Below are 25,212 nucleotides of genomic sequence, written 5' to 3' on the forward strand. Positions count from 1 at the left end.
TTATCGTGCTGACGGACACATATATATATATATATATATATGAATTTGAACGGATGGTGTTTTTGGCCTCTAGGGACCTCAAAACGGAAAAAAAAATCGGTCCCGCGTCCAGGTCTTACCATGAGTACTACGGTAATAGCTTATTCCCTATATGGGAAATTCGCTAAAAGAAATAAATATAGACCGTCAGCTGTGCTGCGGTTACCATAGCTTCTGGCGCACACCGCTTGGAGCGCCATGTAGTTACGCGCTACGTAAACTACAGCGGTGTGCGCCGGAACCTATGGTAACCATGGTAACCGCAGCACGGCTGACAGTCTATATTTAATTCTTTTTGTCTATGGTTACGGACAGAAGCACTTATGAGTTGCTTACAAGACCTGATCGAATTGTGATTTTGATCTATGATATTGCTGTTGTCAGCTTAGAGAACCAAAACCTCGAAAAACTCAGCCACTGATCATACCCAATGGCCAACCATTCAGTATTGTTTTCAAACCTGGATTGAATGCCATTGGCATTTTTACGTACTTTTTAAGCAAACAGTTCAAATCCTGGTCTTATTAGACCTAGCCCTACTACCTAAGTAAGCTTTTTATGGGCTTACTTAATTAATATTTATACAAAGTAAGTTAGTAAGTGATTCATAATACTATTTAGAGATTTAAGGTGTTTGTTCGTATCCTGTGTATATAAGTAAGTATTTCTTAAATGTAAGATTTTAATTTAAAACGATGACATATTTATTGACATTGCTTCAGCTACCAAAAGTTAACTTATGTTTCAAACTTACAACTCCCCACCACAGTGCGTCTGCGTAGCTTGCAAAATCACCCGTTTTCCCGTCAGGACCAAGAGCATCTTTTTCTGCGAGGTACACAAAGTAACTGCTGAATATGAGACCCAGGAACCCTATGTAGAGAGTCGTAATCAACTCCTAAAACACAAGATAAAATATAAATAGCTGGCCAGTTGTTTGTATATAGATAGCTTGATACTTGTAGGCCTAGTCATTCAAGTCACACACTGCAGCCTGTAAACTGGTAGTGAGTTACGGTACCACAGATAAGTAAGATCCAGAGGAAACAAGCTTATGGGACAACCATGTGCTTTTAGCTCTGGTATGTTGGGGCGGAAATGTACTAAATGGTACCAAGCAAGGAAACGCCCGAACAGCGAAGGCCATCATAGCATATTTGCATCAGCAGTTGTAGAGCACAGGGTGATGGCGAGGGGGAAAGGAGAGCGGAAGGGGGCGGCGAATAGAATTTGCTCTAGACACCAGCAACTAGTGCTAGACATCACTTAACCATTAAGCACGTGCTTGTTTTTTACGCTGGAGGGCAGGTGGGGGTCCGATAATATCTATATTCATTTTATCATATTGTTACCTAAATTGTATTATCCTACCATATCCTTTAACTATTTTGAAAATTGAAGGTTGGACCCTTAATTTTTCATGATGATTTCATCAATAATGGCGTGGAAGAGGGGAAAATCATAGTTAAACATGTTTTTATTGCAAACAAATATTATTCTTAATTTTACAAAAGTATAATAGGGACTACTTGTAAAAAACCATAGAAGCAGTAAATATATAATGAACTAATATATTTCCTGGTGTGTATAAAATAGGCTACTAAACAAAAATAGAATATAAATTTAACAAGAACAAGAACAATAATAGAAATTTAATACTTTCTTTGGTAATGTATGTTTTTCTTTTAAAATCCACGTCCAGTAGTTGGTTTAGAAGTCCTTTTAAACACACTTCACAAATATTTTACATTTGTCCGTGGCACATTAGTTTTTTTGGTACTTTGGTATTATCCGGAGGCAACCTTTATACAGCCCACTGCGGCGGTTATGTTAGGTTAGGTTATCATAAATGGAAAGAACATACTTTAATTGACTTAATGTCCAAATTTGACATGATTACAATTAGCGGCCTTTGAGTTCTGCCTCCCAGAAAGCAGCGATGTCGGCGAGGATTGAGTTGAATGCGTTGCCGCTGCTGTTGAATGATAGCCACACCAGATACAGGCGGTGGCAGGCGATGCTCCAGTCAAAGACCTCACCTTGGCCTACTTGGACGGGATTTTGGGGGCGAAAGAGAAAGTATGACTCATCTGGTATTGTTTGATTCATAATGAAACGAGGGAAGTCCTACAAACATATTAATGATAACCTAACCTAACATAACCGCCGCAGTGCACTGTATAAGGGTGTCTTCCGGATAATACCAAAGTACTATTTTTTTAGGTTTTACACTTAAATTTGGTCTTGGTGCGTATTTTTTATGGCAGACGGTGCACCGCGCCTCTTTACTGGGAGGCTAACGGTGCACCGCGCCTCTTTACTGGGAGGCTAGATCAGTGGACTCTATGGTTGGACATTTACATCCAATTGGTTTACAGATACAAACTTTCAATACTATCAAAATTACGATTTAAAAAAATGATAATAATTAGAACTGAGATAATAAGATCCAATTGTTGCTGAGGTACGAAGTAGAAGGATAAGATGGGCCAGATATATCTTAAGAAAAGAAGACAACTCATTACCAAAGAAAGTGTTAGAGAACAATCCAGAAGGAATAAGCCTAGACCGAAACTGAGATGGTGGGGCCAAGTTGAAAAGGACATTAGAGAACTGGGAAGAAGGAAGGAGGGCGCAAGTTGCAGAGTGGAGGCAGTGTGTTGGGGAGGCCAAGTGCCATTTGGGGTACCAGTGGCCACAGCAGTACCTAAGTAAGTTAGGTTAGGTAAGTAAGTAATTATGATAATAAAACTGAGACACTACTACGCGCACAGGGGTACACTAGACAATCTTGATACACGTGATAAAGTATGTGAATGAAATAAACCCCCCAAGAAACCAAGACCTGCACCACTACAACACCCGTCATGGCTCCAAATTTGCCCTACCAGATCACCGAACAACTCTTTGGGAGAAAAAAACCTTCCTACACTGGCTACAAACTGAGGAACCATCTAACTGACTACCTGAGAAACCTGACTGGCAACATGCTACATCAGGAGTTGAAGAAGTGGCTAATCGCAAGACCCTTCTACTCAATAAAGGAATTTTATGAAAATTATGGAAATTAACACGTACAATTCACTATTGTATTGACACTATTGTAATTCTTAACGAATGAACAATAAAGTATATTGTATAGTATTGTATTGTATTGTATTATACTGTAGACCCCCAATGAACACAATACTGGTAACACAAGCAAGCGCATGGAGTTATGCCAGACCCAGGGTGGTGATAACAGGTCAATGACTCGGTCAAGACTAACAACCCTGCAGCCAGGTGATAGCATATGCTATTTTAGACAGCTACTGTTATACTTACCAGGGTTACCATACAAAATTACCATACGTGAAGGTATGTCATACCCCTGCGCGCATGTTTAAGTGTTAAATTAAGTGTACCATTTTAATGTATGCAAGTTATCTTTTGTTTCTTACGGTACTTCTCTGTGTAGCTAATACAATAAGACAAACCTTCCTAATTTTGGAGGGATGGTATGCCTACAGTAGGCTACTAACTTTTTGGATAGTCACATATTTAATACTGAAGAAACTGACGCGATAGTGACCAGGATCTGCCACGACAAACTCGGCATAGACATTCCAGTGGAAGCTATTTCACGATCACACCGTGTCGGCAAACGCGGGTCGACAGATGAGGAGGGAAGGCCGCGCCATCGTCCCATCATCGTCCAATTTACATCGTACCGAACTAGGCGGATGGTGTTCGACTCGAAGAAGAAGCTCAAGGGGACTGGCGTAGTCATTAAAGAGGACCTTACACATCGCCGTCAAGATCTGTACAGAAGAGTGGTGTCGCGGTACGGAAGCAAGAACGTCTGGACCATGGACGGCAGAATACTGTGGATAGACAACGGTGCTAAGAAAGTAGCGACGAGATTGGTGGACCTCCCGACTGACCTTCAAAACGACACTACTATTGTTACAGATAAGAACTAGTTTATGTTTAGCATTAAACTGTTTTATTTATTACTCATGCACACAAATTTTTAATGATAAATTCTTGTTTGTTTTTTGCAATTCAAATAATAACAAAAAATGTACATAATTGATAAGGGGTTCATTATTTTTTTTTCTGTTTTAATTAACAATAAATTATAAGAGCATGATCAAAGTAAAAAAGATACAATATAATTTTACAAATCTCTGAACGGATGAAAGTAGGATATTTATTTGTTGTTTAAAATCTCTCGTTTTACTTAAATAATTTATTCACCAAAACTTTTTTATTTTTTGTTAAATTATATAACTATGCCAAACTGTTTCATGGTCCTACTGTATTTTTATTAGCATCATATGCAAATGCCAAAAAGATTACCTTGTGTCTAAAGTATAAATTTATTGTCACATTTAAATATTATGAAAATGTCTTAATTTTATTATTTATCTAATTTAATTTTAGGAATGAGTTTAGTTTTTTTTTGCATTTTTAGTTTCTTTAGAATGGTTACAGTTCAAACCAAAGCATTAATAATTTATTTGCTTTCATTATATAAAAAAACATACGCATTTTGGTTGTAAATTATTAATTTTCTTTTTAGCACTAAACAATGACAAGAATAGCTTAACTCATCTTGTTGCGGAGCCAAATACAATGTACGAGTGAAGTACGTAATTAAATTGATTATTAGTTATGTTTTTAGTTAAGTATTTAGTTTCATGTATTTATTTTTGTAATGGAGATTATTGTTTTTTTAGATTTGTGAATTTAGATGTGAATGTGTGTGTGAATGAGTCAGAAATTGCGTTACGTGCTTGTGTCCGGGATGTGCCTGTCGTGGTGCTACAGCTCGTGGACCCGGGATAGAGAGTCCACGTCCTCATAGTGCTCGTCACACCGACCGGCTTATCACTCCCCCCTCACCCTTCCCCCAGCACCCACTATCAACCGCTGACTATCTCTCTCACTCCTTATCTCCTTACCCCAAGAAGCTAAAGGCGGCGCATATCAATGCTCAGTCATTGCGTGCTCATATTGATGAGGTGCGTGAGATTTTTCAACATAGAGATTTTGACTTGATTGCGGTGTCTGAGTCCTGGCTGAAACCGAGTATCCCGACGGCCGAGGTGTCCCTTCCGCGATATATTCTGCATCGAAATGACAGGACGGGAAAGCAGGGTGGAGGAGTTGCGGTGTATGTCAGGGAGGGACTAAAATGTTCATCTGTCAACTCGTCGCCTTCGGAGTACTCGGCAAAGCCAGAATTCTTATTCATAGATATTAGTTTGTCTGGGGCAGATTCCTTGCTGCTGGGAGTGTGTTATCGCCCTCCTAGAGTTGGACAGCTGCTAGACTTTGAGAATGCACTCTTGCACCTAATGTTTAGATATAGTCATGTCTTGATCATGGGTGACTTTAACACAAATTTACTACAAACGAACCAGAACTATGAATACAGACATCTGACTACATTATTTGATTCATGCAACTTAAGTATACTCCAACTTGGACCTACGCATCATGCTGCCGAGTCTGACACACTCCTCGACCTAATAGTTGTTTCTGATCCACAAGAAATTTTACATCATGGGCAGCTTCCCGTTCCAGCAGTATCCCAACATGACCTTATCTACTGTGTGTATTCGGTTAAAGCTCCTAAACCCAAGACAAAATTCGTTAAGTATAGAGATTTCAAGAACATGAATGAGGCACAGTTTATGTTGGACGTACAGCAAATACCATGGCACACCATCGAAAATCTTGACTCTGTTGATTTAATGGTCTGTGAGCTTAATAGTACCATAAATGATCTCCTTGATAAACATGCACCTATAATTACAAAACGTTTAACAAAACTGCAACCTGTACCATGGATGACGCCTGAGATACGCTCTTTGATGGCCAGACGTGACTGTCTTTATCGGAGAGCAAGACGATCCCAAGATCTAATTGAATTTGATGAATATCACCGTCTACGTAATAGAGTCAAACAACTGCTGAGAAACTCAAAATTAAGATACATTCACAAGCTTTTTGGAGATAAAAATCAGTCTTCCAGAGTTTTATGGCGCAATGTAAAAAGTCTTGGGCTTGGGAAACAAACTGATACACAACCAGTTAATATATCTCTTAACGAATTGAATACCTTTTTTTCCTCGTATAGTCAAAATATCAACCAACAACCAGTTAATAACTACGTTAATGAGTTGGTTAACTCATTGGACCAAGGGTTGGAATATACAATACCAATGTTTTCTTTTAAACCTGTCATTCAATCTGATGTTTTAAAGGCTATTCGCCGGATTCGTAGCAATGCAGTCGGATCTGACGGTATACCAATACGATTCATCAAAGATATGCTTTTTGCCATTCTTCCAACTATTACGCATATTTTCAATACGTCTTTGAGACAAAGATCATTTCCTTCATCTTGGAAGTCTGCCCTCATTCGCCCATTAAATAAGATCGCAGCACCATCATCCTGTCAGGATTTCAGGCCGATCAGTATTTTGCCCACTCTATCTAAAGGCCTAGAAAGAATCGTACACTGTCAAATTACTGACTTTTTGACTGAAAATAACATCCTCTCTCACTATCAATCTGGTTTTCGCAAAGGTCACAGTACAGAAACAGCACTTCTTCGAGTTACAGATGACATTAGACTCTCAATGGAACGTCGACAGGGTACGATTCTTACCTTATTTGATTTTTCTAAAGCATTCGATTGTGTAAATCACAGACTATTATTGCAAAAATTAAGGGCCATAGGATTTTCTGATGGTGTTCTTGAATGGTTAAGATCATATCTGTCAGATAGGCGGCAGTGTGTTCAGGTTGATGACTTGAGATCAGACTGGGAGATAGTTACATGTGGTGTGCCTCAAGGGTCAATCCTTGGGCCTTTACTTTTTGTACTGTACATCAATGACATTGGCACAACTCTCACTCACTGTAAATACCACATGTACGCTGACGACCTACAAATTTACTCTCACTTCAACGCCGATGACATTAACTATTGTGTTTCAAACATTAACGAAGACATTGGACGAATCATTGAATGGACCGATAAACATGGACTTAAAATGAATCATGACAAAACCAAACCCATCATTATCTGCCATCAACGACTGCAAGGCTCAATTGACTTTCATGCTACAAATCCAATCACTGTTAACGGTACTGAACTACCATACTGTGACAAAGTGAAAAACTTGGGACTGACTCTCAACACTACACTCACTTGGGGAGATGCAGTGATTGACATTCGTAAAAAGGTGTTCTCATCAATACATTCATTAAAGAGATTGCAAACTTTCTTGCCATTGCACATAAAGCTCCACCTTGTCAAATCACTCGTATTTCCCCACTTCACTTACTGCAACTCTGTGATCAATGACATGACTGTAAGTCTTGCTGGTGTCCTGCAACGCTCGCAGAATTATTGCTTGCGATTTGCATTTGATTTAAGACGCTTTGAACACATTACACCTTTCTACATTGAATCAAAAATATTAAAGTTGAACGATCAGAGGCTACTTAAAATCACCATGTTAGCATTCTCAATTTTAAAAAATAGATTGCCAAAATATTTTGAAGGGGACTTTAGCTTTGTAGCCGAAGGTAGCTTGAGGAGTTCACGCACTGCATCTTTCACGTTACGCATATACCTCATCATAGGAGTACAGCATATGACAGGGCCTTTGTTGTAACTGCCTGCCGTCTTTGGAACAACTTACCTTTATCCATCAAAATGCTTGATAGTCGTCCTCGGTTCGTGGCGGCACTGAAAAAAATGTATTTTGAGCGTATGGCCTCGGCTGGTGCGTCCTAGGACCGTTTTGGCACTTGCGTAATTGCTGACTGAGTGTGTGAGACTTTTTTGTTGTTGTTAGGCATTTTGTTTTCGTTTTATCAAAAAAGTATTGTTTTTGTGTAAATAATGTGATTTTAATGTATGTAAATGTATTTTCTATTTATAATTATGTATGCAGGTTAAGTGTAAGAAAGGGCCATGTGGCCCTAACTTTGCCTGTTGAAATAAAGGATTTTCATTTCATTTCATTTCATTTCATTTCATTTCATTTTCCATGGCTTCTTAGGTAGGCCTGTGGTCATTTAACTGATTTACTTTTTCCTACATTGGTTTTTGTGAAGGAAAATGTATTTAAGTGCGGTTGATGGTAATGTATAATGATTAAGTAATAAAATAATATGATTTATATAATTACCAAAAAGGGTACAGTTTCAACCTGGGGCTAACTTATCTTATGCTATAATAATATCGATTGAAACTATCAAATTGAAAATATTTTATAATAATATAAATTTGTAAATATACCCATCTACTATAAATTGAGGCTGCACTTAACTTTACGTCCTACACTCTCTCGATTGATATATCGATTGTTCGATAAGTTATATCATTTGATTAGTTCTGTAATGTATCAAGTTATATATATGTTCAGTTCTATACTCTTTGGTGTTTGTTAGATTTATGAGGCCGTGGTCCCCACCACTACTGTAACTTAACTTACGATGAATAAACCTTTCTATGTTGAACCATCACAAGATGCACATCTTCTTATTATTTTACCTACCATCTTCAAGTGTCTTCAAGGTATTATAATGGTATTAAGTGTGTAAGGTATATAAAGGAAATATACTATGGTGTAGCCTATAAAAGAAATAGGCATACACAACAATTGGCGACGAGGAAAACTAAGGAAGAAATAAGTAAAAAGAGTGCTTATTTAGTTATTGTAAAGTCAAGTTCACTAGGCTACAAGGATTCAGCAGGTACGTTTTAACTTTCATGTTAAACAATCATCAGGAAAGTTTCTAAGGAGATTTACAAGTTGAACTGAATTACTCAAGAAGTTAATTTGGGACATTTTTTACTGATTATTTATTTAAAATGTTATTTTTCATGTTGATGAACTTTTCATGTGTGTTCCTGAAAGACTTGCCAACTAGGCCTAGGCTAGTTTCATGTTTGAACAAAGCATGTTTGTACCTAAATTTTCATTCCTATGAAAATCATTAAACATAGGACAATGTCTTTAATTGGCAATATCTCTGAATTTGACGAGTCTTGTGAGCAGTGGGAATTATATATTCTAAGACTTGAACAGTATTTTTTAGCAAATGACATTACTACAGATGCTAAAAAGTCCAGTGTCTTACTCACAGTTATAGGGAGGAAAGCGTTCAGTGTTTTGTTCGACTTGTGTCAACCTAAAAAACCAGGAGAGAAAAAATATGATGAACTAGTGAAAATATTAGGGAATCACCTAAATCCAAAACCTTCGGAAATTGCCGAACGTTACAAATTTCAACAAATACGTCAAGTTAGTGGGCAAGCAATTGCCGATTTTGTCATTGCTCTTCAAAGGGGGGCTAAGTACTGCAACTTTTCAGACCGTGATATAGCTTTAAGGGATCAATTTGTTGCTGGACTTTTAAGTGACATTGTTAAGAGGAAGCTTTTTACGGAAAATGATAGCGAAAAGTTAACCTTCAAGAGAGTTGTCGAAATAGCTTTGGCTATTGAGTCTGCAGATTTAAATACCGCCACCTTGCGTCACAACAATTCTAGCATTACGGGTAACCTCAACTATGCCAAGCGGGGACGTAACAACCAGAGGAGTTATGGTTCGTCCAATGCAGCTTCATCGAGTAAGCCTTCGACTTCAGCACCTCTACAAGCATCGCAAAATAAACATTTTGTTAACGGTAACAAGTCATACCACAAATCACATCCAGGTAATGTTAAAAGTTATTGTAAATGTTGTGGTAGGTCTAACCACATAACCTCCAAATGTAGGTTTGCTTCTTACTCATGCTACCATTGTAATGTTAAAGGTCATTTATCAAATGTTTGTCCTAAGGGAAAATCATTCAACAAGAATATGAGACATCATAATTTGACAGCAGATGGTAATTCATTAGATGATGATAATCCAAATAGTAATGATATTGAACAAGATGTGTTAGGCATTGAACAATTGCAATTAGGTAGTAGGCCTAGTCCTATTAGTCAAGATAGGTCTGATGGTATTTTCAACATAGGTGTAGGCCTACCCATGAACTTTAATGACAGGGAATCTGATCTTAGTAAACCTTTTAAAGTGAGTATTATTATTGAAGATGAAAATGTATTAATGGAATTAGACACTGGTAGTCCTATCTCAGCTATATCGGATAGGCTGTACAAAAGTAAATTTAGTCATGTTCCATTACAAACAACTGATCTTATGTTAAGGTCCTATGATGGTAGTGAAATCAAACCACTTGGTTTTGTAAATGTCAATGTTAAGTACGAAGATAAGGTAAGATCTGATTTCAGTCTTTATGTTATCTGTAACGGAGGTCCTGCACTTCTAGGTAGAGATTGGCTAAGTAGCCTAAATGTAAGTAAGTTGAATTTGAACAATGTTTGTGTTTCCTCTGTACATAGTAATGTAAATATTGAAGATAATTTTTCTGATTTTGTAGATGTTTTTTCTGAAAAACTAGGTACCTTTAACAAAGGTAAAGTTAGCTTGCAATTGAAACCTGATTCAAGTCCAGTTTTTTTTAAACCTCGGCCTGTGCCATTTTCTCTCGTTAAGAAAGTCGAGAATGAAATAGACAGATTAGTAAGCTGTGGTATTTTGGAACCAGTTGAAACCAGTAATTGGGGAACTCCAATCGTAGCAATCCCTAAGTCAGATTCTAGCATACGCTTATGTGGTGACTATTCTGTTACTTTAAATCCATGTCTTGTTGTTGATCGGTATCCTTTACCCAAAATAAGTGATTTACTAAATGAATTGTCTAGTGGTAAGGTTTTTAGTAAAATTGACCTGAAGCAAGCGTATCAACAAGTGTTACTTGATGATGAGTCTAAAAAACTCACTACTATATCTACTAGCAAGGGTATGTATATGTACACTAGAATTCCATTTGGAATTACATCAGGGCCTAGCATATTTCAGAGAATTGCTGATCAGTTAGTAATGGGTATTGAAGGAACCGTAGCGTTCCAAGATGACATTCTTATTTCAGGTAAGAATGAAACTGAGCATTTAGAAAACCTAAGACAGGTTTTGAAGAGACTAAATGATAGTGGTCTTACTGTGTGTAGGGAAAAGTGTAATTTTTTTCAAAGGTCGATCAAGTACCTAGGTTACATAATTGATGGTAATGGTCTTCACACAGACCCACAAAAAGTAAATGCAATTGTAAGTGCTCCGGCACCAACTAATGTATCGGAATTGAAAGCTTTTTTAGGGCTTGTGAATTTTTATGGTTCTTTTGTGCCAAACTTGGCAACTATCTTGCATCCTTTATACCAGCTGCTTAGGAAAAATGTAGACTGGTGTTGGTCAAAACAGTGTAATGATTCTTTCAATGGAATTAAGGAGTTAATGACTTCTGTTGATTTTTTGGCTCACTATGATCCAAGTTTACCACTTAAACTGGCATGTGATGCAAGCTGTTACGGCTTGGGGTGTGTCTTATCTACTATTCTTGAGTCAGGGGAAGAACGACCAATAGCTTTCGCATCTCGAGTTTTGTCAAAGGCGGAAAAGGGGTACAGTCAAACGGATAAGGAAGCCTTGTCAATTGTATATGGGGTCAAGAAGTTCAACCAATATTTGTATGGGCGTAATTTTGTATTACTGACAGATCACAAACCGCTCTTAAGTATATTTGGAAAGAAAAAGGGCATACCTCAAATCGCCGCTAACAGATTGCAAAGATGGGCTTATTTTCTTAGTGCCTATGATTATTCGATTGAGTTTGTGAAATCGAGTGATCATGGAAATGCTGATGGTTTGTCTAGGCTACCTCTAGACGTAAGCAACGATGACAATGATGATAATTATGATTATTTGCAATTTTTGCAGGATGGATGTATGCCTCTAAGCTCTAAAAATGTTGAAGTAGAAACTAAGAAAGATGAAACATTGTCGTCAGTGTTAAGGTATGTTTTGTTTGGCTGGCCAACAACTAACATTGATAATAATTTGAAATGCTATTTTTATAGGAAGGATGAGTTGAATGTTGAAGGAAATTGTCTCATGTGGGGGTATCGCATTGTCATTCCTCCTAGCTTAAGGCCTAGCCTATTAAGGGAATTGCATAAAAATCACTTGGGCATAGTCAAAATGAAAAGTATCGCTAGATCATGTATGTGGTGGCCAGGTATAGATAAGGACATAGAAAACATTGCAAATACCTGCGAGTATTGTAACAATAGTAGGCAAAATCCACCAAAGTCAGTTTTGCATAATTGGAATATACCCGACAAACCTTGGGTGAGAGTTCATGCCGACTTCTTTGGTCCGATTAATAATAAGATGTTTCTTGTAGTAATTGATGCCTATTCTAAGTTCTTAGAAGTAATTCCTATGCATACCATAACAAGTTCAGCAACCATTTCACAGTTGAGAAAAATATTTGCAAGGTATGGTTTACCAGTTGTTTTTGTAACTGATAACGGAAGACAGTGGACTTCCGATGAGTTTAGTAAATTCATGTCAAATAATGGAATCAAACATTCATTAACAGCACCTTATCACCCTGCAACAAATGGTGCTGCAGAAAATGCTGTAAAGTCAATTAAGAAATGTTGTAAGATAGCTAAGGAAACCAATGTAGATGTAGAAACTGCTATAGATCGTTATTTGTTTGATTATCGTAATAGTCAGCATTGTACCACCTGTGAAACTCCTTCAAAACTAATGTTTGGTAGAAATCTACGCACTAGGTTTGACCTAATTAGACCTAATAATAGTGAAAATTGGCAAAGAAATGTTGAAAATCAAGCTAAGCATTTTAAAGGCAACAGAAATGTTACATTTAGTGTGAATGATGTAGTCTTAGTTCGTGACTACCGTCCTGGGCGTAAATGGAGTAAAGCTCACATTGTGAAATCTCTTAGTTCTGTTTCATTTGAAGTTAAAATCTTAGATGATGATTTTGTATGTAAAAGACATGTAGATCAAATTCTGCCACTGAATGTAAATGTTTCTAGAGATGAAAGTGTTGTACTTAGCGATAGTGTAGTAACTTCAGTAGAACAACAAACTAATGAAATTAATGAATCTTTTCATGCTCCATCTCCTAAGGCCTCATTACCAGTTACTAGTACTCCACTTGTACAAAGAAATTCTTTGTCACCAAGTAGTATTTGTGAACAAAATCTAAGTAGACCTAACCTAACTGACTTAAATGTAGGCATAAATGTAAATGCAGAAGGTATTAGTAATGAATCTATTGTACCATTAAGGCGCTATCCATTGAGGGAACGAGTAAAAAAGAAAATGTTTGATGTGTGAAGGGAGAAGAGCGAGTAGGTCATAAATAGGCCTAACCCAGAACATGTAAAAGTTAATTTTAGTTGTATTATATTTGTTTGTTTTTTATGAATAGTGATGTTAAAGAAGTTTTTATTTAATAGCCTAAAGCTATAGGCCTATATAATATTTTAGTAGTTTTGCTTTCAGAACAATGTCTTATTTTCCTTAGTCAATATAAAGAAAATCTAAAAAAATGATGGTTGTAAATTTGTATTAATTGAGAGTATCTTTATCTTTAAGGGGAGGATGATGTAATGTATCAAGTTATATATATGTTCAGTTCTATACTCTTTGGTGTTTGTTAGATTTATGAGGCCGTGGTCCCCACCACTACTGTAACTTAACTTACGATGAATAAACCTTTCTATGTTGAACCATCACAAGATGCACATCTTCTTATTATTTTACCTACCATCTTCAAGTGTCTTCAAGGTATTATAATGGTATTAAGTGTGTAAGGTATATAAAGGAAATATACTATGGTGTAGCCTATAAAAGAAATAGGCATACACAACAAGTTCTAAAGGTGAGGTTAACCTAACCTAACTAACCAAATGATATAACGAATGAAACAATCGATAAATCGATACTTTCATTCGGTTGTTTCATTCAAATGAGTGTAGGACGTAAAGTGCAGCCTAAATTGAAACTGTCAAAACTTAACCTAACTAACCAAACTTGCTGATAATGAAAAAATCGAAGGTTTACTAATCGAGTCGATAGTTTCAATCAATCGGTATTAGCATAGCCCAGTTATGAAACTGTACCCCAGATGGGTAGGTAGAGTGTATATAAACAGTGTGCACAATTCGCCATAGCAGTAGTGGATTAAGTAGGCCTATGATAAAAATTTGTTATCTAAATATGATAAAAGGCCTACTGCAGATCATGGCAACCAAAAAGTAAATGCCCTTATCTCTGATAAACTATAGGTAATTAGCTTAAAAATATAAAAAAAAAGAAATAACCTTACAATAATTTTTAAATGTTCAGTGAGTAACTAACTTAATAGTTGATGACACTGGTAAAGGTAAATAAACAAACAATTAAACAATAACGAACTTCAAAAACTTTGAGGTTAAATCAATCCGATCTCCGATCTCAGACCCAATCAAATCACTTGTCAAAATTATTTCTGTTTTTGCTTTCAAATTTTTGTAGTAAGAGGCAGGCTCTCAAAGAAAACAGTGATGAGCGTTACTATAGTCATTGAGTATACACGTACACGTAGCATAAACATATATACTCAATGATATGGTATTGAAACATTGCAGCCTAAGCATATATAACAGTATGAATCATACTTTTTCCTACAGACACCCGACAAAGTTGGCTTCCTTGTACTGTTTATAGTATAGATAGCTACTAATTGCTGCGTATTTATACTTTGTCGTACGGTTTATACTTTGACATACGGTTTATACTTTGACATACGGTATATACTTTGGCGCACATCAGGATTCCAACCAAACAACACAAAACAGCGTGTTTTATTACGCACGTAATCCGTGTACGCAAGGGCCGCGTTAAGGGTCAGTGGAGCCCTGGGCAAAGCAAAACAAAAAGCAGTGCCCCCATTTTTTCCTAGTGCGGGCAGGCGGTAGTTGAGGGGCACCCGGTGGGCAAACCTAAATCCTCGGCGCCCCTGGGCATATGCCCAGTCTGCCCGTTTATAAAGTGGGCCTGAAAAGTACGCTTGGAAATAGTTCGGCAACGCTTAAAGATAATAATACTATGATCAGCTGATTGACTATTATACCTACGATTTAACCTGTGATTTCGTGTTTATAGTTTATGTTCTATTTTCGTTCAACACTTGGTTTGGACACAACCTGAAGAGTAGCATTTGAAGATGAATTATAAGTGGACCTAACAAGTTTAAAAAAAAGGAAGTCAGTAAAAAATTGTGAATAAAAGATAGCCCAGAAATAGCAAAAACTGAAAACATGTTTCATTAAACCTGTTACCTGAAAAATCAAGAAAGAAGTATGAAGGATCATACGCTTTTCCTCTTGGCGCGTATACGTAAGATAGTTACAAAACTGTCAGAAATTTTTTTATTGCCATACTGTATTTTGAAAAACAATATACTTGTTTATAATGTGTTTATACTGATTATTACTGTTTCTACCTGTCTTGAAAATAAATAACACTTAAAAGATGTTACAAACAACTACAATCAGCTGGTGCAGTATTTCCCGTGCAGTTCGCTGAATTTTTATTTCAGGATTAGTGTTGCCTACAGTATTATTTTGAGGCTTCTGATTGGCTGAGGGAACATCATTACCACGACGATACAAATGATGCCATCGGCCTCGGTGGTGTAGTGGATAGAGTGCTGGGCTGATGATCCGATGGACCTGGGTTCGAATCCCTCCCGTAGCACTATTTTTTTGTATTGGATTTTTTCATTATCAACAAGTTTGGTTGGTTTGGTTAGGTTATGACGGTTTAATTTTATAATTAAAACATTATGAAATTGAATTTGACCCATTTACAGTTTTATTTTATGAACAGAAATATTTTTTTCGGTTAAACCTTCATTTGATTTTTCATTATAAGCAAGTCTGGTTAGTTTGGTTAGGTTATGATAGTTTAATTTTAGAATAAAAAATTATAAAATAGGATTTGAGGCATTTATAATTTTATTTTATGAACAGAACTATTTTTTCGATTAATAAACCTTCATTAGATTTTTTAATTGTCAGCACGTTTGGTTGGTTAGGTTAGGTTATGACGGTTTAATTTCATAATAAAAAATATAGAATTGAATTTGAGGCATTTATAATTTTATTCTATGAACAAAAATAATTTTTCAATTACTAAACCTTCGTTATAGTCAATCAGAAGCCTCTAAATGACACTGTTGGCAAAATTAATCCTGAAAAACAAATTGTGCATTCAGTTCATGGCTTGGGTATAACAACCTAACCTAAAAACGTGTTGTATAGTGTTTGAAAGACTAATTATTTATATGTTTTTTAGGGAGTGTAGGAAAAATTTAATGTGTAACACGAGTGCAAAAAAGGCCTTTGCTGCACTTGAGATCATTCCACACTCGCCTGCGGGTCGTGCGTAAACATTGCTCCCGTGTGCAGCAAAGTGCCACTTTGCTCACTAGTTACACAAATAACTATTCTGTCGACTTCATCACACTCCTTTGTTATCAACATGAAACTGCTATAGGATGAGTAGTCTACAATCACTATTCAAAGTCAATGAAATAGTCAGATCCACTGAGCTATAATTCTAACTGGAGGTAGCACTGAATGTCAAAGATGCGTGTCGCCAGCCGCCATGTTTGCGTGAGGTGTGAGTTATAAGAAGCCATATTATTGCTATGGCTATTATTATACTTGGCTTAAAATACCTACTTTGTATGGTCGCCATTTCAAAGAAAATTATTAAAGTATTAAAAGTATTCAAGTATGACAAAAATACTCACTGCTATACCAACCTAGTTATAAGAAGCCATGTTATTGCTATGGTAAGAAAACTTACTGCTATACCAACCTAACAAAATCAGCGACTCGCTTTTGACAGACTTCTGCCATGGCAGTGCTACCTCCAGTTATAATTTTAGCTCAGTGGTCAGATCAGATGCAAGAAGAAGAACAAATTTAATACATGTCAAAAGGCATTATTACCTGTCTGTGAATAAATACAACGGATCCCAGCAGCCTCCACGTGCCGCCTTGGCGATCTACATGGAGCATACGTAGGATCTGAAGGAACCTGATCCCTCGGATGGCAGACGTTGCAAACACTTGACCATTCGAACCGACCGATAACACTACAATGGAAGCTACAACTACGATTAAATCTGCAACAAACATATCACATTTTATGGAAAATAGCAACGTGTGATTTGATTGTACTGAAGTAATATTTAATATTTATATTATATTAATGTTTAAAATAATTTTTGTTGTATGTTATAGGGTTATTTAGCATAATCAGACGACACATTTAATATGCATAACCAAATATATTAAGCCTCTGGATCACGTTTTTTACAAATACAAGTAGAGTAAATACCTGTAAGTACTCTGTCGGTGATCCGGATTTAAGTCAGCGACCGAGGTTTCAAACCTTAAGGTTCATTTTCAAGCGGTTACCAAGTTAAGAAAATCCTCATGACTCACCTTCTGCCGACTAACACCACGCAACCGTGTCAAAACGTTTTATAATTTGTCCAATTTTGTTTAAAGTTTTCATGTTAATGTAAACTATGTGAAATTAACGAACCGTGTTAACCCGAGTAATAAAGAGGATTTTCTTAATTTGGTAACAGCTTGGAATGAAAATTTAGGACTAGGTTCGCAACCTCAGTTCTTTTACATCACGTTGATTCCCTTCCCTACTGAACAAACAGGGGAGGCGCAATAATGTTTGTATACTTCTTAGTAGAGATAAGTTCTTTAAAGTTACAAGTTCTCTATTAGTTGGCTTTATGGCTGTCAGGATATTCTGTAATTTACAAATACTTTGTTACAGCACATTTACTATATTTTTTCAAGACTATTAGTGTAATGGTACACATTAGTTTTCTTCAACAATAGCTGCAAAGTAAGAATAATTTTACCTATAATACAAATGGGTTTTCGGATGAAACGTAGGCGACCGCAGCAGCCCATGTATTTGGAGCGGCATCCTGCGGACCATAGCCTTATTATGTACTCCACGCCGAAAAACACGACCAGGCATATTTCCTGCAACACACCAACACAAAACTTGAGTAGGTACCTACTTTACTTGTACTATTAAAAGTACTATAAAATAACAAGCACTTGGTTAGCGTTAACAAATCTCAGGCTACATAATTACAGGGGGTATGTAGGAGTAAGCGCATGTTCATTCATGCCACATGAACTGATTATGCAGGCTTTGTGTTCATAGTGACAAAAAAGCGGTATTCCTCTGTGTTTTATAAGTGGACAAGAAAACGTTTTGAAGTTACAGTATTGAAAAAAAACGCTTAAACGATACAGGTGACATATTATAGCACAACAAGGATCATGCCACGGGAGCTGATTCTGCAGGTCATGTCACATAAGAGCTGACTGTGCAGGTTAATGTTTCATATTCGCATAGTGACAAATAAGGCTGTTTTCTGATGACTCGATATAACACGTTACCACTACAGGAAACATGTTACAGTACATATGTCAACGAGGTGACGAGTAACAGGAACATAACATGGATAAAGTTACAAGAACTCATTATACACAAACCTCATGTTCATATTTCACAATGACAAATATCACTGTGTTCTGATGTTTAGTGATAAGTGAATATAGCATGTTCCCGTTACAGGAAACAGGTTACAAGTTACACGTGACATGACAGTAACATGGGTTATGTCCCTTGAGCTGATTATGCAGGCTTCATGGTCACAGTGACAAATAACATCTCGTTCTATTAATGACTTACTTGAGATGAGCGACACAATTTATTGTTAAGTTTTTTTTTTACTGGACACAAGTATTTTAGGCAAATGGAATGTGTCATTGTAGATTTGAATGAATGAATGAATGAAATGAAAATGTGCTTTATTAACACAAAAATAAACTGCATATATACATACAACTTATAACTAAACATAATCTTCTGCATAACAAGAAAGAACAAATTTAACTAAAAATAGCACTTTACAGCAATGGTCATAAGACCGTCTGCCGGGTTGACAACATTATCTTTTATGGCAACATTTTCTTTTAATACGACTAAAAATGTGAAACTATTTGTAATAAGCTATAATATTTATATTGTTTTGCTGCTAGTCTTATACGTTGAATTCTAAAACCAAATCCCATCTATACTAACAAGCATCTCTCAGAAAATTTGCCAGCGAATGCCAATCCTTACCATTAAGGAAATCTATAAACTCTGAGCGAGTTAAAAGAGCTTTCAATAGCCATTTATTTCTAATTTGACTTAAAATTGGACAACGAGCAACAAAATGATAAGTGTCCTCATTCTCATTTAGATTACATAAAGAACAATTAAAATTAGCTTTAAATTAGTTTTAGATCAAGTTCAAACTTATTATTCAGGGTATTTTTCATTAGAAAAATATTGGTAAGGGTTTTATGAAAAATAAAGAGTGTTAATTTTCTTTAAAAAAATGTATGTATGTAGAAAATAAAATTGGTTGCATTCATTGATTGATCGCTGGAGGCTCAACCCCAGGTCCCCCGATGAGTTCAAATTGGATCTACGTAGATATAAATTTTATATAACCTAGATAAAACTAATACTTGACATCACATAGTTTTCCTTTTGGCTAACATCACATCGAAAGCAAACGATCAGAGTAATAATTTATGACGAAATTGTACTTTTCTAGACATGAACAATTAAAATTAATATAAAGCGTGTTAATGATTAATTTTTAAAGCGTAGTTTTAAAACGGGATTGTTATCGATGAAATAAATTTGGTTTGGCACTTTTAAATACTGGCAGTTTTAAAGGAAGTTACATTTTGCAGAATAATTTTAAACAAGCAAGAAAAATAATCTTTAAGTAACATAATAAGCAGATATAATGAGGTTAAGCTGCCTAATTGAATTAATCATCCATTAATTTATAATAACTAATTATTTATTGGTGGAATTTTAATCATGTTCATATAATAAATATACAGTACTTTACTTTCTGTCAAAAAGCTTAATTCAAAAACTAAACAGTAACGTTACGTTACTATATTGTCTGTGCTTTAAGGTGTTACGAATAAACCTTCACATTTAACCATCCAAGAGAGTAGAAACAACTTAAATTACAACTTCATAGTTCAAATAAAACTGCCAGTACTTTTCTGTTTGCAAATAATAGGGCGTAAAGTGATAGGTAGGCCTAACGGCCTAACATTTACCGCTGAGTTCCACAAAGAATAAAAGTTTATGGAGCGTTTTAAAGTCACTTAAAACGTCCTCCATTCTACACCCGCTTCATTTATCCCAAATGATTATTTATTATAGCTTTTACACTTTTTTCAAGTTGAAGTTTTCTCTTTCCAAAATTTACGATATTCCTTAATTGAATATAAGCCATGCACATAAAAATACCAGCTGAACTCTTCCCATACGAATTTGACAATAAAAGCTATAAAAACGGATCTGTGATAGGGCCTATAGTGATATAGATATTCATACAGGGTGGAAAAAAGTCCCGAGACGGTTAAATATTTCAAAAAGTTATAAAGGTAGAGCTTTAAATTTTGGTACTTGTTACTGGACATTAAAATCATTTCAACACATGATTCGGTGATACAATACTTCTTCAGGGGGCGGCCCGCTAGGAGTCAGAGGAAAGTTTTAAATGTAAGCATAGGTTGATATAAACATCAAATTAAAAGTCTTTATTTGTAAAATACAATGCCACAAACCCGAACTCAAACGGACGACCGGGTCAAAAATGACACATTAAAAATGTCGAAAGAGCTAGCATATAAATATATGACTCCTTTTATTGCAAAACGAACCTTACCTAAAAGAAGGTCCAGTTAAAATGTTATTCGGAGATAATACCAGTAACCAGTCATTCACAATAATGATATACATTAAAGGTCGGCCTATTTGTCAATAAAAAACATCATTAATAATACGTAAATATAATACTAACGTGTCCGTGAGTTTATTGCTGACGGGCAGTCATGGGTCTAATGAGTGCATTTTCGTAAGTACAGAAGAAGCAACTTGGAAGCAACTCATCCTTCACTCATTTCGGGTTAAAATATGCACATAGTGGCGTCCCCATCTAAAATAATTTTATAACTAATTGATAATAGATGTAAGCAACCTCTACGGCAATACGTACTGCCTTAACAGCATTAAGTTACACATAGGCCTATCGTTTGGAGTTGAAAAAATTGCCCCATAGCAGTCAATTTTATCATTGTCTAGGTAGATTCCACAAAACAAACATTTTAACGGAATAGTTTTGTTTGTAAATCATAAATATGTGTACTTCTAGCTCACTAGATTATAATGTCAAAAAATCTTGCTATAATCAGACATAAATTAATTAATTATTTAAATTAATTAAATAAATAAACTAATTAGTTGTTAGACATGATAATTGATAATATATCTGACAAATCTGACAGTTCAAGTTCAAATCAGATAAGTGCAATGTCACTAAGATTAATTTGATTCCGTTTGAAATAGGTCGATCCTGATTGACCCATTCTAATTATTATTAACTAGTATTAAATTAAGTAATAGTTTTGATAGGTATTAAACCAATTAAAGTTGTTATAAGAAGTAATACAGTACAACTTTTTGATTGCACTGTTGTAGCGTGTGTGTGAATTACGTACGTTTTCAGGTTCGTTATTCGAAGTAAAATGACGGAAGATTTTATTCCAATCAGATTCAATCAGACCACCTCCCGATTTGTTGACTGACGCGAACATTAGTGTATTATCTGTTGATTGGCTGACTCTGGTTGCTAGATAAAGCTTCACTTGAAACAACTAACTGGACTCCAATTTATGGACTGTTGTAGTTTTTGTACTGTCCATTCCAATTATTGGTTGTCGGTTTCCTTAGGAAATTAAGGTTATTACAAATAATTGTTCGATTGGGGTTTTTTGAGGTACTGTCATAGACTAACAAACTCAAGTAGTCTTCTCGTCCCATTGTAAAATTGTATGCTATCTTTTAGTGTCTAGCTCCTCTTGATGACCCTGGGCGCTAGCGTTGACGAAATTTCGTCATTAACTAGGGCTCAGGGGACGAGTTATTGTTTATGATTAGATCGTTCTATCTGATTAAACGAGGTTTTAAATAACTGAAATAACAAAAACACGTTCCTTGCTGCACCGGACGGAACTAAAAGTTTTGTTCTTCAGCCGATCCATGAGGATGACAAAAATAATAATGCAATGGAGTATGTTTAATCTATGGTATTGACCAGCAGAGACGTGAAGATCATGCGAAAAGCGTTACTTTACGCTTAACTAGCCGGCAAAAAGAGTCTTACTGTTCTCTTCTTACTAGGATTTTATCAGCTGTTTTTGGAACGAAGACCTTTTAGACATTCCATCCCCATGTTAAAGTTGTCGCCAGGTTTTTGATAAAAATTTTCTTAGTTGATGTGAGCCACCTACAGATTGCACTGATATAATTTACTGATTTCTGCCAATTGCACGATGGTTTTTACCAAGTCAAACTATTGGAATGACTTATTATGAGCTATAGCAACTGTTGTGTATCCAATGTTAAACTATAGCCTTCAACCAGAAATTACTGGCAACTAAATGTTTTTGCATTGTTAAGGTCGCCAAGCGACAAACTCAAAATATGTTGCCACAACTTCTTACCTTATTAGTCATTGTATAATAATTTGTACAAAATTACCAATAAGTCAATTTGTTTAAGTATTTAATACTTTTACTTGACAAAATCATATATTAACTTTTAGCGGAGTTATTTCCGCAAGCCTACAAGACCTCAAATTCGCAAATGATTGTGTTATCAATAGGTACAAAATAAAACCAAAACTTAAAGCTAACCTGTAAATGTAAAGGTACTTGCAAAGGCGTTTTACAATATCCTAGTAATACTGTTGATATAGTCGCTTCGCTGGTTCAGAGATGAAATCTCTAGAGATTAGGATAAGTAAATATTAGCGGAAAGCCAGTCGGCTGATTGGATTAATCAATGATTCTGGTTGATTGTAAACGTGAATCAGCAGCCACCTCTCAGTTGATTACCTCCAGAGGAAACTGAAACTGCTGAAGTGATCTCCAAAATAGCTACACTTATACGGTGTTTTTATTTTTAATTTATTTGTTAATATTAAATTTATATTTTGTGAAATACCACGCATATTTGATTAAATAAATAAACGACAGTTAAACTCATGAAATGACGAGCATGTAAATAAATGTGATTGGTTGCATGATGTGTTCATGTTCAACCCTATAAAGTAAATTAAATTATCAAATTCATGAGAGCATTTTTATCAATATAGCCAAATCCTAAATTATTAAGTTAAATAGTTTAGTCTGTTTATTTTTTAGCGAATTTCCCATATAGGGAATAAGCTATTACCGTAGTACTCATGGCAAGACCTGGACGCGGGACCGATTTTTTTTTCGTTTCGAGGTCCCTAGAGACCAAAAACACCATCCGTTCAAATTCATATATATATATATATATATATATATATATATATATTTAATAAATAATATGTAAAATAACATGAGTACCCTTTTTTTATATTCTTTTTTATTTAATAAATCACAACATGTTTCGTCTCTAAGGACATTTTCAAGTGTGTTAACCTAATTTCAAACAAAAATATTATGTTATAAATAAATACAGCTGTTAATTTTGTTAGTACCCATGTGAATGAATGTTTAGTTGTTGGTTTTTCTAACACTTATAATTTTGTTAAATATAGGATTAGTGGTTTGTGTGTGTACTATATTTAAAATGTTGTTTCTGTCTTCTTTGTAGTGTTTATATATGTGAAAATTTTCTTTTATGTTCATTTTGGTTCCTTTGTTAATAATGTCTAGTATGGTAATGTTTTCGTTATAATTTTTGTATAATAAATTATGTTATATTTAATAGACTATATGTTATATATAAAACTAGACATACAGACATATCCAATGTCCGTTAGCACGATAACTCGAGCAAAAATGATCCGATTTTGATGAAATTCGGTACAAACGTGTAAACCTACGTTTATTCGAACGAGTTCGCGATCCAGCATGATCGGACCATGGGAACGGGGGTTTACGGGGGGTTTTATGGGGTAAAAATAGGTTTTTCGCATTTTTGACCCAAAAAACATACAATTTTGCAATTTCTTTCCAAACCATTTTGTAGAGCTTAAAAAAACAAATAATTTAGTATATTGAAGCGTTATTATGCACCTAATGGTTACGGAGAAAATTCCAAAAAATTGTAAATTTAAAATTCCCATGTTATTCTTATGGAGAATAAGTCAACTGTTGTAGTTTGCTTGTTTATGAACATATTTTGATCAAATTTGAAAAATGTTTTTATTTCTTACTAACTATTAACATAAAAAAAAACAGTTTTACCTCCCTGATGCAGCAAACCTAAGTACTTGTTAAACTAATTCTATTTAAATCGGGAATAAATGTTATATTTTTAAGTAGACATTTCAGTGTAAATCAAATGGAAATTCGCTTAGTCTGCAGGTTTGCTGCGGCGGGGGTATTACTAAATTTGTTTTCTCTTCGACGAATTTCTTGCGAGTATTGTTTCAAAATTGCTCTGTACATGTAGTAATGTAAGCAAACGCGTAAACAATTTTATCTACTTTGCCACAAACTGAACAAAAAGCGTAACTTTATCGTTAAAGCCGGATATAGAGTACAGTAGCGGACGTAAGTCCCACCGGCTTACATCTCAGTTTCTGAATAAATTATTCATTCTTCACTGACTTGCTTGGAACAAGTACTTTGTATTAGGCTACATGATAGTCTACTCCAAACTCTATGTTTAGCTATAATCTAACTCTAATATTCGAATACATGTTTCCGAATTTCTTTGATGACTGTGATTAGGTCCACACATTCTTTGGTATAAAATGAAATAAATTATTCATTTTCACTGACAGGCATGGAAAAATTACTTTGTGTTGCATAAAAGTCCCGTTAACCCCAAGTTTAGCTTTTCTAATGTAAAAACTTTAATATTCTAATGTCTTAAATGATGTTGACTGAATTGATACATACTGCTTTTTGGTGTGAAATTAAATAATTATATATTCTTCCCAGATTTGCCAGAAATTATCACTTTGTATTACATTATGGTCCACCTCAAACAAACATTTAGCTAGGTAAAATAATAACAAAAAATATGTGTCACATGC

At 35.4% G+C, this 25,212-nt stretch overlaps 1 protein-coding gene across 4 annotated transcripts in view; it reads right to left on the minus strand.

Annotated features, from left to right (window-relative positions):
- LOC128989647 (potassium voltage-gated channel subfamily KQT member 1) overlaps positions 1–25,212 on the minus strand; it is a 349,887-nt gene that overhangs the window by 43,348 nt on the left and 281,327 nt on the right. For all 4 annotated transcript variants that reach the window (XM_054411608.1, XM_054411607.1, XM_054411609.1 and 1 more), the window contains exons 5-7: positions 17,938–18,064; positions 17,000–17,175; positions 794–937 (exon numbers count right to left, since the gene is read on the minus strand). In XM_054411608.1, the coding sequence (XP_054267583.1) occupies positions 794–937; positions 17,000–17,175; positions 17,938–18,064 (447 nt within the window). The remainder of the gene's footprint in view (positions 1–793; positions 938–16,999; positions 17,176–17,937; positions 18,065–25,212) is intronic.

This window comes from Macrosteles quadrilineatus, unplaced genomic scaffold (assembly GCF_028750875.1).
Source record: "Macrosteles quadrilineatus isolate MER2022 unplaced genomic scaffold, UCM_ALF_1.0 Scaffold_3__2_contigs__length_128488019, whole genome shotgun sequence".
Taxonomy (NCBI): Eukaryota; Metazoa; Arthropoda; class Insecta; order Hemiptera; family Cicadellidae; genus Macrosteles; species Macrosteles quadrilineatus.